This window comes from Octopus bimaculoides, chromosome 6 (genome assembly GCF_046866305.1).
Source record: "Octopus bimaculoides isolate indiv1 chromosome 6, ASM4686630v1, whole genome shotgun sequence".
NCBI classification, from domain to species: Eukaryota; Metazoa; Mollusca; class Cephalopoda; order Octopoda; family Octopodidae; genus Octopus; species Octopus bimaculoides.
In genome coordinates this window covers 99,579,560-99,595,311 of record NC_142933.1, presented here as the reverse complement: position 1 = coordinate 99,595,311, position 15,752 = coordinate 99,579,560, and the positions used below count along the sequence as shown (strand labels likewise).

Genomic DNA, 15,752 nt, shown 5'->3' with positions numbered 1-15,752 from the left:
ACACTGAACATTTCCTGCGTAAGAGACAGAAGATGGTCAGACAGGGCTATAGGTAGAGAATAATACGATGTACTGTTATAAATGTTAGCAACCAGTGGGTAGCAGATTGACACAAAGTAGACAGATTGTATTTTTCTTTTTTTTTCAAATAATCACTTAGGAAAACCATTTCCAACTGAAAAATGTGAGCGGGTTTGTGTGTATATACATACATGCATAAATACATATACACACGCACACATATACATACACACACATAAATATATACACACACACACATACGTGCACATTAATCAGTGCTGAAGAAACGACCCAAAGGAAACATTTCTTTGTAAATCTGTAATTATTTCTTCTGTTGGTGCAACACAGCTGCCATTGCAGTACAAATGGTGTCCAGTCCCAGTTGGTAATAATGTTTGTCTGTTAGGACATCCACTATTGATAACAGAGTCCTTTTTTATTAGATTAAAAGGGCCATTTATTTTCCTCAAGACATATACCAGACAAGCAGAGCCACAGCTAAATGTGCTTAGGATGAGTAAGAAAGTTAGCTACACTAGAAATCAGTAGTAAATATTGACACTATTAAATCAACACATTTTTCTTCTTCTATATCAGAAAATTAAACCTATCTCTTTCGTATTTTGTAAGAATTCTGCTAAATGGAGGGCAAGAAAGAGATGAGCTCTGATGAGTTTTCTTCATGGAAGACAGACGAGAACTCTCACAACTTCTTTATGAGAGACACGAGAAAATCCTGATAACTGCTTCACAAAACAATGTAGGAAGAAAAGATATCAGGACATATATATATATATATATATATATATGTATTATATAAAAGGAGAGAAACAAAATTAATTTACTACATTTTTGCTATTAGTTAGCAGTGATCCTATTTAGTAGAGAAGTACATCTTAGAATCTATTGAAGACAAATCAACTGTGGGAATCTGCCAGCAGAAGTTGAGTTGAACCAAACTATTTCTCTAAGCTGGCAGCTATTATCAGACTTTTAATAATGAGGGTAGCAAATCAGTGACTGAACCATATCGTTACTGCCCGAAGTCACACCCTCCTAGCACCAATGCTGCTATCATTGTCTCCCAAATAGTTGTTAGAGTCTGAATTGCAGAAACAGTTACCAATTTGGCAACTGTTGTAGTTGATAATTGTAGTAGTTGTAGTAGTAGTAGTAGTAGTAGTAGTAGTAGTGTTCATGAGAGTCAATGTTAACAAAATCAAAATCTGTCAAATAGTAATTAAATATATGTATTTCATTTTAGCAATTAAGACAGGAAATAAGCTACACACAGTAAAGGATTGGCATTTGTAAAGAGATACAAAAATACAATCTGAATGTTAAAATGTTGCTAGAGTGTTTGTTGTTGTTGGTGTTGTTGTTGTTTTCTGTTGTCTTCTTTTGTCATTAATGGAAGGAAAGTAATTTGGTTCATTTCAGGTTGCAGGAAGAGGGCAAAAGAATATTGAATGTGTCAGTGTTGTTGTTCTTGTTGTTGTTGTTGTTATTATTATTATTATATTTCAGCATGAATTGATATAAAAAAATGGTATTTTCCACACTGGTTTTTATCACAACATCCACTGCTTTGACTTATGTCTTGTAAGTGTGCAGCACGAGTTCATTATCTTGTGTTGGTCATTGATTGCCAAACAATTAATTTCACACAGTTTGTCTGTCAGATGGTTTGTTTCAGATTGCTGGTGACAACTCACAACTACACAGCCAAAAGCAAGGGAGAAAGAAGAAAAGGAGACAGATAGAGAAAGAGAGAGAGAGAGAAAAAGAGAGAGACAGACAGACAGAAGGAGAGAGAGAGAGAGAGATCATAGCAGTTAAAGTGAGAGGAGGTAAAGAAGGGATCATAGAGAGTTCAGTAAACTTAGAGGTCACTTTCACCATAAAGGGCTGTTGAGAAGGACATGTAGTCAAGTGCTCCAGGAGCACCATCATGACCTGTGTAAGGTGCCATCCGTTGGATACAGTATTCAGCTTGTTCTGGTGGTAATTCTTGACGTAGAATTTGGGCAGTAATATAGTTCTGAAAAACAAAAATCAAGCAAATTATTAGACAATATACAATGAAGTTCTATATCTAAGAGATGAGGAATTATGTACATTATTTACATTCGACGGATATTTGTCCTCATCTTGTTTGTTGTTAACATGTTTCAGCTGATATACCCTCCAGCTTTCTTCAGGTGTCTGAGGGAAATTTCGAACCTGGGTTCTCATTCCTAAGGTAATTTTCAATGTTATTATTATTATTATTATTGTTATTGTTCAGGTCACTGCTTGGAATCGAACTCGGAATGTTGGGGTTAGTAGCCCATGCTCTTAACAACTATGCCATATGCCCATGGGCAATTATGGAGTGAATTTTACGGCTTATAAATTTAATATTTTCCTAGCCTTCCTTAATACCGGTTCACATATGCTGCTCATATCTGCTTAGGATGTTGTTGTGTCCTAGCATATGTGCTGCTTCTTTTAGTTTTCTTATTTTCCAGTGGTATTCTCTGTTTATTATTTTAACTTCATCTCACGGGGAGGGGGGGGGTCTCTCCATTTTTCCATATATGATCAGCTATACCTGATTTATCAATATCTCCTTGTGTCACAGCTTTGCGATGTTCGTCTACCCTTATTTTGAGGGGGCGGCATGTTTCGCCTTTGTATGACCTACCGCAGCTGCATAGGATGGAGCACACACAGTCTTTGGTCATATTCTCTTCTATTGGTGGTTTTACTCAAAGGAGATATTTGCAAGGACAAATATCCGTCGAATGTAAATAATGTAAATATACAATGAAATCACGTTGATTACAGAATAAGATCAGATGGACATGAGAACCAATTTACTATCAAAAATGACCGATCAGTATTACCATTGTTGATGGCATCAAAAAAACACAGAGACACATCCTAATTTCAGCAGCACATATTCAGGAAATACAGTTTTTAGTGCATTAAAACAGGGACAAAATTTGCTTATGGGGAATCCAACTTTGCATATAGCATTTGAGGTGAGTTTTAGAGATGTTTCTTTAGATAAAAAACAGAATATGTTTTAGATGCCATCAAACATGGTATACAGATTGAAATAGATTTTAATACAATGACAGGATTTGTTGTGTTAGAAATAATCACTCACTTTGTCACCAGCTAAGATCTTGAAAGATTGCATAACTTGTTCTGCAGTGTCAGTATCTGCTGTTTCTCTTGTCATGAAGTCTAAGAAAGCATCAAAGGTAATGTAACCAGAGCCATTCGGGTCAACTATAGACATAATTCGTTGGAAGTCAGTCTCACCCTGATGAAAAGAAAAAAAAGTAATTGGTTAAATGATGTCTTGTATGTAAGAAATAAATGTCTCCTACAATGAGGTGGAGGGAAGATCAAAAGTGAATTTGTTATGTTAGTTTTCGACAATTTATCAGAATACCAAACTAGATAAATCATAGAATCCCCATTAAAGTAATAGCCGTTCTTGGACTTCTTTTTTTTTTAATATCTTGAAGAAAGGAAATGGATATTAGATATGGCTCCCTTTAACTATTTACTTACAAAATCAACAGCCATGTTAGCTTTGCCCTCTCTCAAAGTATTTCAGACATGTTTTATTAATAATCATCAAACTACTATCTAATAATGTCAAAATGCCAATACTAAACAGTTTGATTTCAATCACAGTGCTAGCTTTAACATATGTAAAAGAACAGGAAAATTAAAAACCAAACTGACCCTTCCATTTATGTTCCAAACAATCGACACTCTTTCTCATAGCCAGATTGTACAGGATACTCTTAAGTAACATACGTTTTCAAATCTCCCCAGCCATCATTTTGCTTAACCCTTCTTCACATTTCCATTGAAATTGTATACTTTTGGCAGTGTAGATAATAATAATAATAACAACAATAATTATTATTATTATTTGTTGAAATGATTTAAAACTCATCAAACATTGGTATGATACTTACTCCAACCTCTATAACAGAAATCAGTGTATGAGATATGGTTGGGTCCTTCACCAAGTGAAATATGAGCACCCCCCCCACTTTTTTTTAAAACCATATTTCTGTTGAAATACACAGCCTTTGTTTAAATTAACTTAAAAAATAATGATAAATTCAGCAGAATAACTTATTATTAAGCTGATGTTTTGAAACATAACAAGAAATTTCTGGGTGATTTTGAAGTAAATCCCTTTGACCCGTTACCATTAAAACCAGCCACATCTGGCCCAAATATTCTACTTATTGTATGTTCAAACTGGCCAAATCCAGTTTCTCTCACCTACCCAACAATGTCATTCTAAAAGTAAACAATCACATCATTGATCTCTCAAAGCTATGAGATAATTTATGATTATTCAAAACAATGTGAATAAAAAGCTATTACATTTGACAGAATAATCTGAATGCTAAAGGGTTAAAAACATGAATTTTGTATCTAAGAACCAGGAGTACTCTTAGATGGGGTTGATATAAAAAAGATTTAGATATCTGTAAAGCAATCAACCCAACAAAAGTTAAATTTCCTGCTGCTGTTAGCCTGTCTATTCATTGGAAATTATTCTCAAAGATTAGGAATAATTCATGTCTCAAGAATAAAACAGCTCAACACTTACTTGCATTAACAGGTGATGGAGTAGAATCATATTAACTTTTCCTCTTGTAAAGGAACCAAAAGAAAACTTACCTGTTTATCATCTCTGATTTTGTAACCCAAACTAACAAGACATGCTTTGAATTCTTTCGGTTCAAGTCTCCTGCTACGAGTTTTGTCAAAATGATTAAATGACATACGGAACTCATTCATCTGGTCTTCACTGATACCCTTTGAATCTCTGGTAAGAATCTACAGAAAAAAAAAAACATTGTATTGCATTAGGGAAGAATAGAATAACAGAAACAGGAGGAGTCAAAAAAAAAAACAATATATCAAAGACAATAAAAGTATTCTTAACTCATTACCTGCCACTGCCTGTTCTGCATAATCTTTAATTACAAGGAAATGCAATTTGTTTTGCATTTTCACAATATTTCATATGTAGCGCTCATGTTATTTAAATATCCTTGAAACCATGTCAAAGACACAGAATAAAATATTTTCTCAAATTATGAAGATATACCACCGGTGGTTCAATATGGTGGTTGTATGAAGTTTGCAATCAAGCACCAGTGGTAAGTGTGGCAGTTAACGTGTTAATGAAATGATGTTATAAAAATTAAAATAACTTTACGATGACCTCTCCTCCCAATCAAATTTGCAGAATATATTTGAACAAAAGAAATATTTCAGTCAAGTCACAAGGTCAGTTGTTTCAATGAGAAGAAAGCAGTCGATCATATTGACCTACTACTTGGCCTCAGAGGGACAAAAAGCGGAGCTGAGTTTGGTAGGATTCAGAACTCAGAACATTATCCAGGGAATGAAATCTTTAATGGCTGTGTTTATATACAGGGTGTCCACAAAGTCTGGGTACATGGGGATTAACACATACTTCTTCTTATATTCAATTGTTTATGTTATGATTTTATTTACTACATGTACCCACATGGGGCTTAACACATACTTTAAGAAATTATTATTTCTTATATTTAATCGTTTATGTTATGATTTTATTTACTACATGTACCCAGACTTTGTGGACACCCTGTATATATTCTCCACTAACTGCTTCTTCTGATTAGCATAAAAACAGACTGGTTCCTTGCTTGAGCTTCGAAACATAAACATTGGAAGAACCTATTGTTCTCATTGCTCAACTTACAGATGAAAAAAAAAAAAAGATGAAAAAATTACCTGGTTTTCGACTTCGTTGATGTTTCTGGCAATGGCAGTCAATAACTGCTCCCATCCAACACGTAAAGTCTAGAAATAAAGGGAAAACAAAAATAAATATCACCAGAGAAGAATGCTATCAATAAACTGAGACACTATACATTCATATAATATTACGAGGTGTAGTCAAAAGGTATCCGACCTTGATTTTTTTTGCACAAAATAACAATGCACAAATAAAATCTGCATGGGTATTAGGTAGCCATGTCCTTCTGAGCATGCACAAAAATGCCTGTAGGTAGTGCAATTCGCCCACAGTGATGTGTTGAGTACAGACGTCAAGAGTGTGCTGTGTAATTTTTCTTTCTGAGTTAAGATGACTGAGTGCGTCGAGGCAAGATACTGTATCAAATTCTGTCGTAAACTTCGTGATACGCAAAAGCCCAGGCTATCAAGAAGATTCAGAAGGCTTTTGGAAATGATGTTATGGGGAAAACACAAATAAAGGAGTGGTACAACCGGTTCAAAAATGGTTGCGCCTCAGTGGACAGTGAGCCATGTTGTGGCAGAACTTCAACTAGCAGAAATGACGAAATGATTGCAAAGGTTCGAGGAATAGTCTATGAAGACTGTCATGTGACTATTGAGGAGATTTTTGCCGAAGCTGGAATCGGCCATGTGTCAGTTCAGTTCATTCCACCCACATCATCCAAGCATTCCTCGTCAAGCAAAACACACCACTTGTTTGTCAGGCTTCCTACTCCCTAGACATAGATCTATAAGACTTTTGGCTCTTCCCAAAGCTAAAAAACACTTAAAGGGAGAAGATTTGAGTCAACAGGGGACATTAAGCAAAATTCGACAGCACATCTCTACAGCATCCCAAAAAGTGATTTCCAGAAATGTTTCCAGCAGAGGCAGGAACGCTGGCAGAAGTGTGCAGACTCCTAAAGTGAATATTTTGAAGGAGACTAAATCAAGACGGTGAGTTTTTTTCATATTACTTGTTTTTGGCCAAAGGCCAGATACTCTTTGACTACACCTCATACATTTATAATGCTAAAGAAATGGGAAACTGATTTCCACCACACCACCCCGCACCAGATCAATCATGTGACTGGGAGAGATAGACATAAGTAAAATGTTACGTACCTCCATAGTATACTGTGTATATCTGTTCTCAAATATCATTGCCTCTTGTACAAGCTGTAAGATAAAACAAACATTATTACTTAATGTTATGAGATAATACTGGGAAATACACTTTCTATATTCATATACACACATATTACGTAAGATACACACACAAATATATATATATATATATATATATATGTGTGTGTGTGTGTAACTGACTTAACTACTACTGGGGATGAGTACAAGGAAAAGAACTGCATCCCTCTGCCAAGCCATGTCAAGCCAGTGTGGCAGGTTAGGCTCATGAAACCAGAATCATCTCAAGCCATTCTCTGGGGGAGAGAACATGTTGAGGCCCTCATCTTGCAGTGGGCTGAACATGGGCAATCTAATCCAATATATCAATATGTACATATACGTGTATGTGTGTGTGTATACACACACACATACATAAATAAATAAATATATTAGAACTGACAGAAGACAAAAAATACACTTAATATTGGTTTCAAATTTGGCACAAGGCCAAAAATTTCAGAGGGAGGGAATGAGTCAATTACATCAATCCCCTAAAGGATGAAAGGCAAAGTCAAACTTGGTGGAATTTGAACTCAAAAAGTAAAAGCAGATGAAATTCCACAAAGCATTTTGCCCTGTATGTTAACAATTCTGCCACCTTAAATAATACATTTAATATTATATCAATAGAATACAAAGGATTTTATTAGAACAGCAGTCCCCACTAAGCTGTGCACTTGTACACATGCACACATTTTGCAATCAGTGCACACACAAAGATTTCAAGATGAAACTGAATTTTTTTTTCAGTTGAAGAAATTTGAGTAATAGTTAACTCATTGCATCTGCACATATTTTGCAAATTTTCATGCACATGCACAACAAAAAATCATCTTGTGGGACATGTAAAAGCACCCATTACGCTCTTGGAGTGGCTGACGTTAGGAAGGGCATCCAGCCTTCGAAAACCATGCCAAATCAGACTGGGATCTGGTGCAGCCTTCCAGCATGCCGGCCCCAGTCAAACTGTCCAGCCCACACCAACATGGACAATGGATGTTAAATGATGATGATGATGATACCCCCATCGCTACCACCACCAAAAACAGTCATCAGAGCCAGTACCAACTTTCCATTCAAAACTGGTATTATTTGCTCCAATAAACCATCATCATCAATACTAGTATGTTACCATCACTGCCACAAGAATATGGATAAGACAATGTTTATATTTACAATAACAGGGCAAAATTATTTCACCATGAGGAATTAACAATGGTTTCTGATTAAGGCACCAGGCCAGCAATTTAGAGGGGAAAAGGAGTTAATTTCATTTGATTTGTACCGTATTTTATGAACCTCCCCAGATGGATGAAAGGCAAACTTGGCCTTGGCAGGATCTGAACTCAGATGAAATACTGCAAAACATTTTTTCCAGTACTGTGATGATTCTGCCAGTTTGCCATAACAACATTTCATTTCTCCTCATTACACTTCATTCACATATGCACACACACACACACAGAGATATGGTTGAAAAATTGTAGCTCACCTGGTGATATTTCTCCAGTTCATCCATGTTTGGTCTGTACGAAGCAACAACCTTGTCATATTGTTGTAACTTGGCGAGCTGGTCTTCAAGGGAAGTTCTCAACTGGACGCAGATGGACGCTACAGAGTCTAGTTGCACCTCAATCCATTGACCAACTTCATTGGCCTTGGCAGCAAACTGTTGTCGCAGACGTTCGTTGTTGATTTGCTTTTGTTCTTCCTGTTTGAGAACCTGTTGCCTCTGTGGTACCAATGATCTCACCTCAGACCACTTATGGGTGATATCCTGCAGGGGACAGACAGAGTTATCTTTAAGACAAACTTGTTCATTTCAAGTGAGTTAGAAAATGATTGACATGCAACTATGTGGCATATGCTGAGAGAAAGGGAGAGGGGGAATATGAAAAGCATATGCCAAGGAAGAGAGAGAGAGAAAGTGAGTGTGCAGAAGAGGAAGATTTGCATTTAATTATCAAGTTACTGTGAGGCTGGAGGTAGAAAATCCAGAGACCATTCTGGAGAGTAGACTTGAGAATATGTTTATTGAGATACCTTGAGGGAGGAAGAGAAAGAGCTAAACTCTACTCGGCTTGATACACTAATTATATGACGAGGGGACGGGGATCTGAATTCAAACAACAGGTAGATTGAGTCTATCCAAACAGGCTACATAGACAGACAAAAGTAGAGAGCTGAATTTTTTTTTACTTAAAATGTGGCAAATATGAAGGGGAAGAGAGATCTGAATTTACTCTATAGCATGTATGGTTAAGTATGTAGGAAATAAAATCAACTAGTCTTTAACTAATTTTATTCTTGTAGACTTAGAAAACTAAATTAGGGAATAGAAAGGTCATGGTCACACAGTGAAAAGAGCTTATAACTGATGTAAGAAGGTAAGATGATTTCGAAACAAGAAAGGTTTTAACCCTCCAGTTACATTACTGAATTGGAAAGAGAGCAAAAAGAGCTGGAGATGACACTTACATTAACATGAAGAGTAGTGTATGGATTCTCTGGAACACCAATTCCAATCTCCTGAGCAAGGCGGTTAGCATCGTTTTCTAGAGAAACAATCGTATTCAACTCTTTGTCTGCTTCACCCAAAGTTTCTTTGAATGTCTCATGGGCACAGATAAGGTCCTAGGAAATAAAAGAAATGATATTCGAGAAATTTAAGTATCACATTTGAAAAATATAAAATCGAATATAAAAGCAAAAGTTTAAGGGCTCATGAAGAGGGACCAGAGGAGTAGAAATCAGTTGCGACTGATATATATATAGATGTATGAGCACTGTATTAATCTTACCCTGATTTCTTCTGTGGTGTGGACAATGAACATGTCCATTAAATCTTCTTTGGCACCATCCATCCAGTTGTTAAATGGCTGCAACAGAAAAATTATACAATTAGTTATAAGAAATTGAAGTGAACAGGAAAAGACTGAAACTTGTTAAACAAGAAAGAAGGCAAAACAGGAATGATGATGACAGGTTGAGAATATTTTGCATAAGCTAGAAGAGAAAACATGAGTGAAGGGAATGGACAAGATTTCCGAGAAATTAATTGGAGGATTTTGAAGGAAATGACAGGATATTATTAGCAAGTGAGGAGATGTTTGCAGCTGACACTGTACCACAAAATGAGCCGTGGAATTTCCATGCCTACTGCTAGTGCATAGAATACAAATATACATATAATATTCATAATATGGAATAGATACTTTTTGGTACTGTTTGAAACAACAACCAAAATTATTTCAATATTTCTAAGGCTTATGCACGCTGAAGGATACTGCATACAAAGCTTTTCTCTCGGTAAAATGTTAGAATAATTTTTTGCCTATAGATCGGGTTGGACGATTTGACTGAGGACTGGTGAAACCGGATGGCAACACCAGGCTCCAATCTAATCCAGCTGTAGAAACTCTGCCAAATTAGATTGGAGCCTGGTGTTGCCATCCGGTTTCACCAGTCCTCAGTCAAATCGTCCAACCCATGCTAGCATGGAAGGCGGACGTTAAACGATGATGATGATGATGATCATCATCATCATTAGAAATTAGAGGAAAAAAAACTGATGGAGAGAAATATTTCTTATGTGTATCAAACTATTGCGAAGGCATGTGGCCAAGTGGTTAGGTTGTTGCATTCACAATCACTAGATCATGGGTTCAATTCCCAGACTGGGCAGCACATTGTGTTCTTAAGCAAAACACTTCATTTCACTTTGCCCCAGTCCCCTTCCTGATCGGTGGGGAATGTTGGCTTGTTTGCCCAGCCAGTGGGATGACATCATTTTAGGGCTAAAACAATGCAAAGTGACCAGTGATGTGTTGACCAGTGATGTGTAAGAACATCTGACAGTTTGGTCAGTCACATGATTAAAACATTACTGATTTATTGTGAATTCGTTTGGAAACAGATAATGTTCCTTTTACTTTAATACAACAAAGTAGAAAATAATACTCACAGCAGCTCTCTTAGCAAATTCAAGGTGAAGTTGATCAATTCTCTCCAATACTCTCTCAGCTTGCTGCAACACAAAATATTCTGAGTTAAAACAACAGTAAAGTCACAGAAAAATTTCAATAAGTGTCAAATATTTACAACTTTACTTTTACTTGTATCACCCAGAGGCTGACAGCATGTTAGGAAAATATTTTTAACATAAACTGAATAACATTTTCTTTAAAGATTTAATATTATCGGTGATTCTTTCAAAAATGATAACCGCCACCACAAAAAAAAAAAAAAAAAAGAAAAAAAAAAGCAGAATTTGAAAATAAAAGTTGGTAATAAAAATGATGAAATATTTACTTCAAGTTCTTGTCTTCTCTTTTGGGTTAATGTTCCTAGGACATCCCAGTTATCACAGATTTGCTGGAAAAGGAAGAAGTAAATAAATACTGGAATTGTGAATGGGAATATAAGGTTGCATCAGCCAAACATAAGGCACAATAAATTTGAATAGGGATCCAGTAAACATTTAAAAATTTATTTAGGTGTCTAATTTTAATGATTCATTATGCCCACAAAACAATTGGGATTCTTTGGCAGATACTCTCCTGTGAAATTGTCACATGTATATCATATAATATAAATGTATATTGGGCAATGACCAGAGCAGAGACAATGACCAAGACCTTTGACATTATGTCATGCTTGAGAAGAAGACCCATCAAACTGAGCAAAATTGCAGTCATGACAGATACTGGTGTCATGCAAATGGTTGTCCCCCAAAAAGTCTAAGCTAAGAGCATTAGACTCCTTTGTAAGAAAGCTAGTGAATGTGTACGGCAACAAAGACAAAAACAAACAAACAAACAAAAACAGAAAACATGGTACAGAATTATGAATACAAACAACAAGAAATAACAACAGGCGTCTTTCGACTGAGAATGATTTAAATTGAACTGGCGTGTATGAAGTGAAAGCCTAAAGGCAGGAACATGGGAGATGGACACAAGACATGTTGACGGTCAGTAGTCAGGCCAAGAAAGAAAGATCATAGCTGGCTGGACACTGGTCATGTGGAACACAGTTGAATCCTTATATTACATTACTAGGACTCACTAGATGCAATCCTGGAATGGTTCTCTCAATGCTTTCAAACAAATGACCCAACTAAACCCAATTACTTAGATGTAAATATTAAGAAATGGAAAGTAAGAAATAATGCATACCTGGCATCTGGTGTTAACTGTGACCACATCGTGATAGTTCAAGGCACTGAAATAATATAAAACAATATTTAGGAAAAGTGAAAGAAATCTATGTTATCAACAAGTACATAAAGAAACTCAGTTACTGTTTGGACTTCCTTCCAGTTTTTTTAGTGTATGGCACAAGTGAAGTGATGTCATTCTCACCTTAAAATAGCAACCCAGTAACATCACATCTCAGTGAATCGTGTTTCTTACCATAATGAGTGCTGTTACTAACCTTTCAGATATGTTTGTGTGCATGCTACACATACACACAAACACATACAGATGCTTACACACACACACAAGGACAATGTACTAAAGTAAAAAATTTTTATAGTGAAAATTCATAGTAAAAAGCAATTTTGTGTTTTTGCCAATCACTCTATCTTACACTAATAATTGATAGAAAAACAACAAAATATACAGAAAAAGAGAGAGAGCACACACACATGGTGTGTGTGTGTGTGTGTATACTTTGGTCAAAACAGACACATACACACGTACATTGAATCATGCCAACACACATACACAGGAAGTTATTAGATGGGAAACAGCTGTGAGCACATGTATGTCTGTGTGTGTGTTAGTTTGTGCTCAAAGTTTCTAATAGTTTGTAGTTGTTTGAGTGAGCAGAAACATCACAAATGTTATTCTCGACCTGCCAGAAATAGTACCCAAATCATCATCAATTTACACGCTACCATCTGAGAAAAGAGGATGCTAGATAAAGTAGGCCAAGGTTCTGTACACAATATACATCATACAGACATTTTACTCATTCTCTCTCTCTCCACTTCTCTCTTAAATACAAATCATCAACGACTTACAACCACAATTGGTTCTGACTGACTGGTCGTAAGTCAGCCTATAGGTCTACATAGCTTTGTTTTATATTTTTACATTTTTAAAGTACATTCTCAGGTAAAAGCCACACACAGCATTCTGTATTATACTAATATACTGGTGTTAGTCAAAAATTTCAGAGTCTCAAGCAGTCATCTTATAAACAAATATGAGGTTACTTCAATGTCTCCATAACAGGATAGTCATCCAACAGTGGCGATTGATAACCAAACCTAGGGGAAATATTTGTTAGCTGATATCATCCGTAGATGGGTTAATTTCTAAGAAATTAAACCCATTAGATTTCAGCTGGACTATTATTGCTGCTGGGAGCTGGTGCGCCAATCGTCGTAAGTCGATGACGACCTGTACCGCTTAACTTATAATATATATATATGTGAACTCAGAACAACTTTGCAAGGTTCTAACATTGGCACAAAGCCAAACATTTTAAAGGATTAATATAGTTTACTAAATCAGTGCCAATGTGAAATTAAACAGTACAAGACAGTCCAGTACTCTTTCATTCCTTCCTATGTAATAATGGCAATTATTTAGAACTTTGGTTTGGAGCTTTAAATTTAACCATTCCTTGTATCTCGTCCAACCCATGCTAGCATGGAAAGCGGACGTTAAACGATGATGATGATGATGATGATGATAGAAAGATAAATGACCAGTGTTTTGTTTATTACAGAAACAAAAAAACAGTTAAATATTCCTAAGTGAATTATCTACATTTACCATTTAGGTTACATAGAACATGTTAGTGCTTAAACATATAATTCTGATGTAAGGCACACTTAATAAAGAGATTCTTAGAGAATACTACCATAGCTGAGTACTGAGTGCTGCATTCAGAATAATTATGATAACTGTTTGAATTCCTGCATTCTAACTACTTTGTTATCATGCTTTTGTATATGCTACTGTAATTGAAATGTTGTATGTAATGCCCAGTAAATGGAGTGTTAACCTAGCAGCCAAGATATTCTTATAAATGGGAATGTTCAGGTTAACTCGACCTAGGTACAAAATATGGACACTTCAATGAAACTCCCACTCCTACTACCAATTGTTTAAGGGACAAGAAATGAAAACTGCGTGCTTGCTTGATAAAATGTATACCAAGTAATTTGAAGCGTCAATAGTAATTTAAAAATCAAACCAACACTAACAGACTATTATCATAGTAGTAGTAGTAGTAGTAGTAGTAGTAGTAGTGGTGGTTGTCTTATAAAGAAGCTGATATGAAATTTGTAAAAAAAGAACAACTGAAAGGAAACTGATCACCTGACTCAAGAAATCAAATAGCTGGTCTCCTGTATTGTGTTCATTATCATGAAGAGTTTTAAATATGACAATAGTTGGGAGAGGCTTCTATCTATTTCAATAACTGGGAGAGGCTTCTATCTATTTCAATAACTGGGAGAGGTTTCTCTTGGTGCAGGTATTTAAGTTAACTTGTAGTAGTCCTTAGTATTTATATTATGTGTCTCCTGATGAAACACTAAAAATTACAAGTTAAATCTACTATTATTTAAAGCTCAGTGTTTTATACAAGTCGAATGACAGATATCCCGAAATTAGCTGTGCATTAAGCTTCATTAAAGTAACATGTGCTAATAATTAAGATATTAGTTTGATAGGGTTCCAGACAAAACAACAAAAAAGTGCCTAAGAGAAGTAACAGAAGTTGTAAGGAAAAAAAAAAAAAAAAAAAGAAGTAGACTTTGTTTTGTGTAGTAATGCAACGAAAGACTGAACTCACTTTTCCAAAATATCAGTTTCCAATACACAATCTACTTCTTACATTACACCTCTGCATGTGTGTGTGTGTAAGCAGAATTTGACACCCAAGTACTTAATAATCTTACTGACTAATATAAAGTGGTTGCTACAGTTATTAGTGTTTAAAGTAACACCACGACATTATAGAGATGTATTATATTGTTGAAAGCCAACAGTTTCAGCAGAGGATTACTTAATGAAGTCTTTTGTTGCATCCCACCATTATTAAAGAAACCGGCTCCACACAGATTTAATTGAAAAAAATCTAGGCCAAACCTAGACCCCATTAGTTAATAACCTTCTCATATTATTACGCTTTTCAATGAAGCCACCCAGTGTACATGTCCATGTAAAAAAAGTTCGCTCTAACTCCCCTGTGCCATCCATCTCACCATACATTTTTGTATTAGCCATCACCTTTTTTCTTTGCTTTTCAGTACTTCCTTTCAGACCTTTTGCCTCCACACATACAACCATTTGCTTGTCTTATGTCCATTTTACCAAGCTAGCATGTGTTAGACAAACATGTTATTGCAGCAATTATTTTATAGCTGGATGTCTTTCTTGATGCTAAAGTCTACCTGATTTTCAAGAACAGATTTCCCTTTCCACATGGCTTTGCAGGTATGAAACAAAGGCCAACAGGAACACTGTGTGAATGTTGTGACATTCATAAGCAAGCAGCAATTGTAAGACACATACATCCTTTCCTCTCATTCACCTTCTTCAATACACTTAAACTCTCGACTATTAACACCAGATCATCCATCATAAATCTTCCTTTATACTCCTCATCTGTACCTCTATCACAACTACAAGTAACAATAAGATTAGTAACACTTTGAGTCCTCCAGCCTTCACTTCAAACTCATCACTGTTCCTGTCCTTCAT

At 35.8% G+C, this 15,752-nt stretch overlaps 1 protein-coding gene across 4 annotated transcripts in view; it reads right to left on the bottom strand.

Annotated features, from left to right (window-relative positions):
• Positions 1-1,253: 1,253 nt before the first annotated feature.
• The window catches only part of LOC106875711 (alpha-actinin, sarcomeric), a 147,923-nt gene continuing 133,424 nt past the window's right edge, over positions 1,254-15,752 (bottom strand). For all 4 annotated transcript variants that reach the window (XM_089354357.1, XM_089354358.1, XM_014923958.3 and 1 more), the window contains exons 13-23: positions 12,204-12,249; positions 11,338-11,400; positions 10,991-11,053; positions 9,828-9,905; positions 9,505-9,660; positions 8,519-8,803; positions 6,964-7,017; positions 5,833-5,901; positions 4,726-4,884; positions 3,176-3,334; positions 1,254-2,062 (exon numbers count right to left, since the gene is read on the bottom strand). In XM_089354357.1, the coding sequence (XP_089210483.1) occupies positions 1,904-2,062; positions 3,176-3,334; positions 4,726-4,884; positions 5,833-5,901; positions 6,964-7,017; positions 8,519-8,803; positions 9,505-9,660; positions 9,828-9,905; positions 10,991-11,053; positions 11,338-11,400; positions 12,204-12,249 (1,291 nt within the window). In that variant the 3' untranslated portion in view covers positions 1,254-1,903. The remainder of the gene's footprint in view (positions 2,063-3,175; positions 3,335-4,725; positions 4,885-5,832; positions 5,902-6,963; positions 7,018-8,518; positions 8,804-9,504; positions 9,661-9,827; positions 9,906-10,990; positions 11,054-11,337; positions 11,401-12,203; positions 12,250-15,752) is intronic.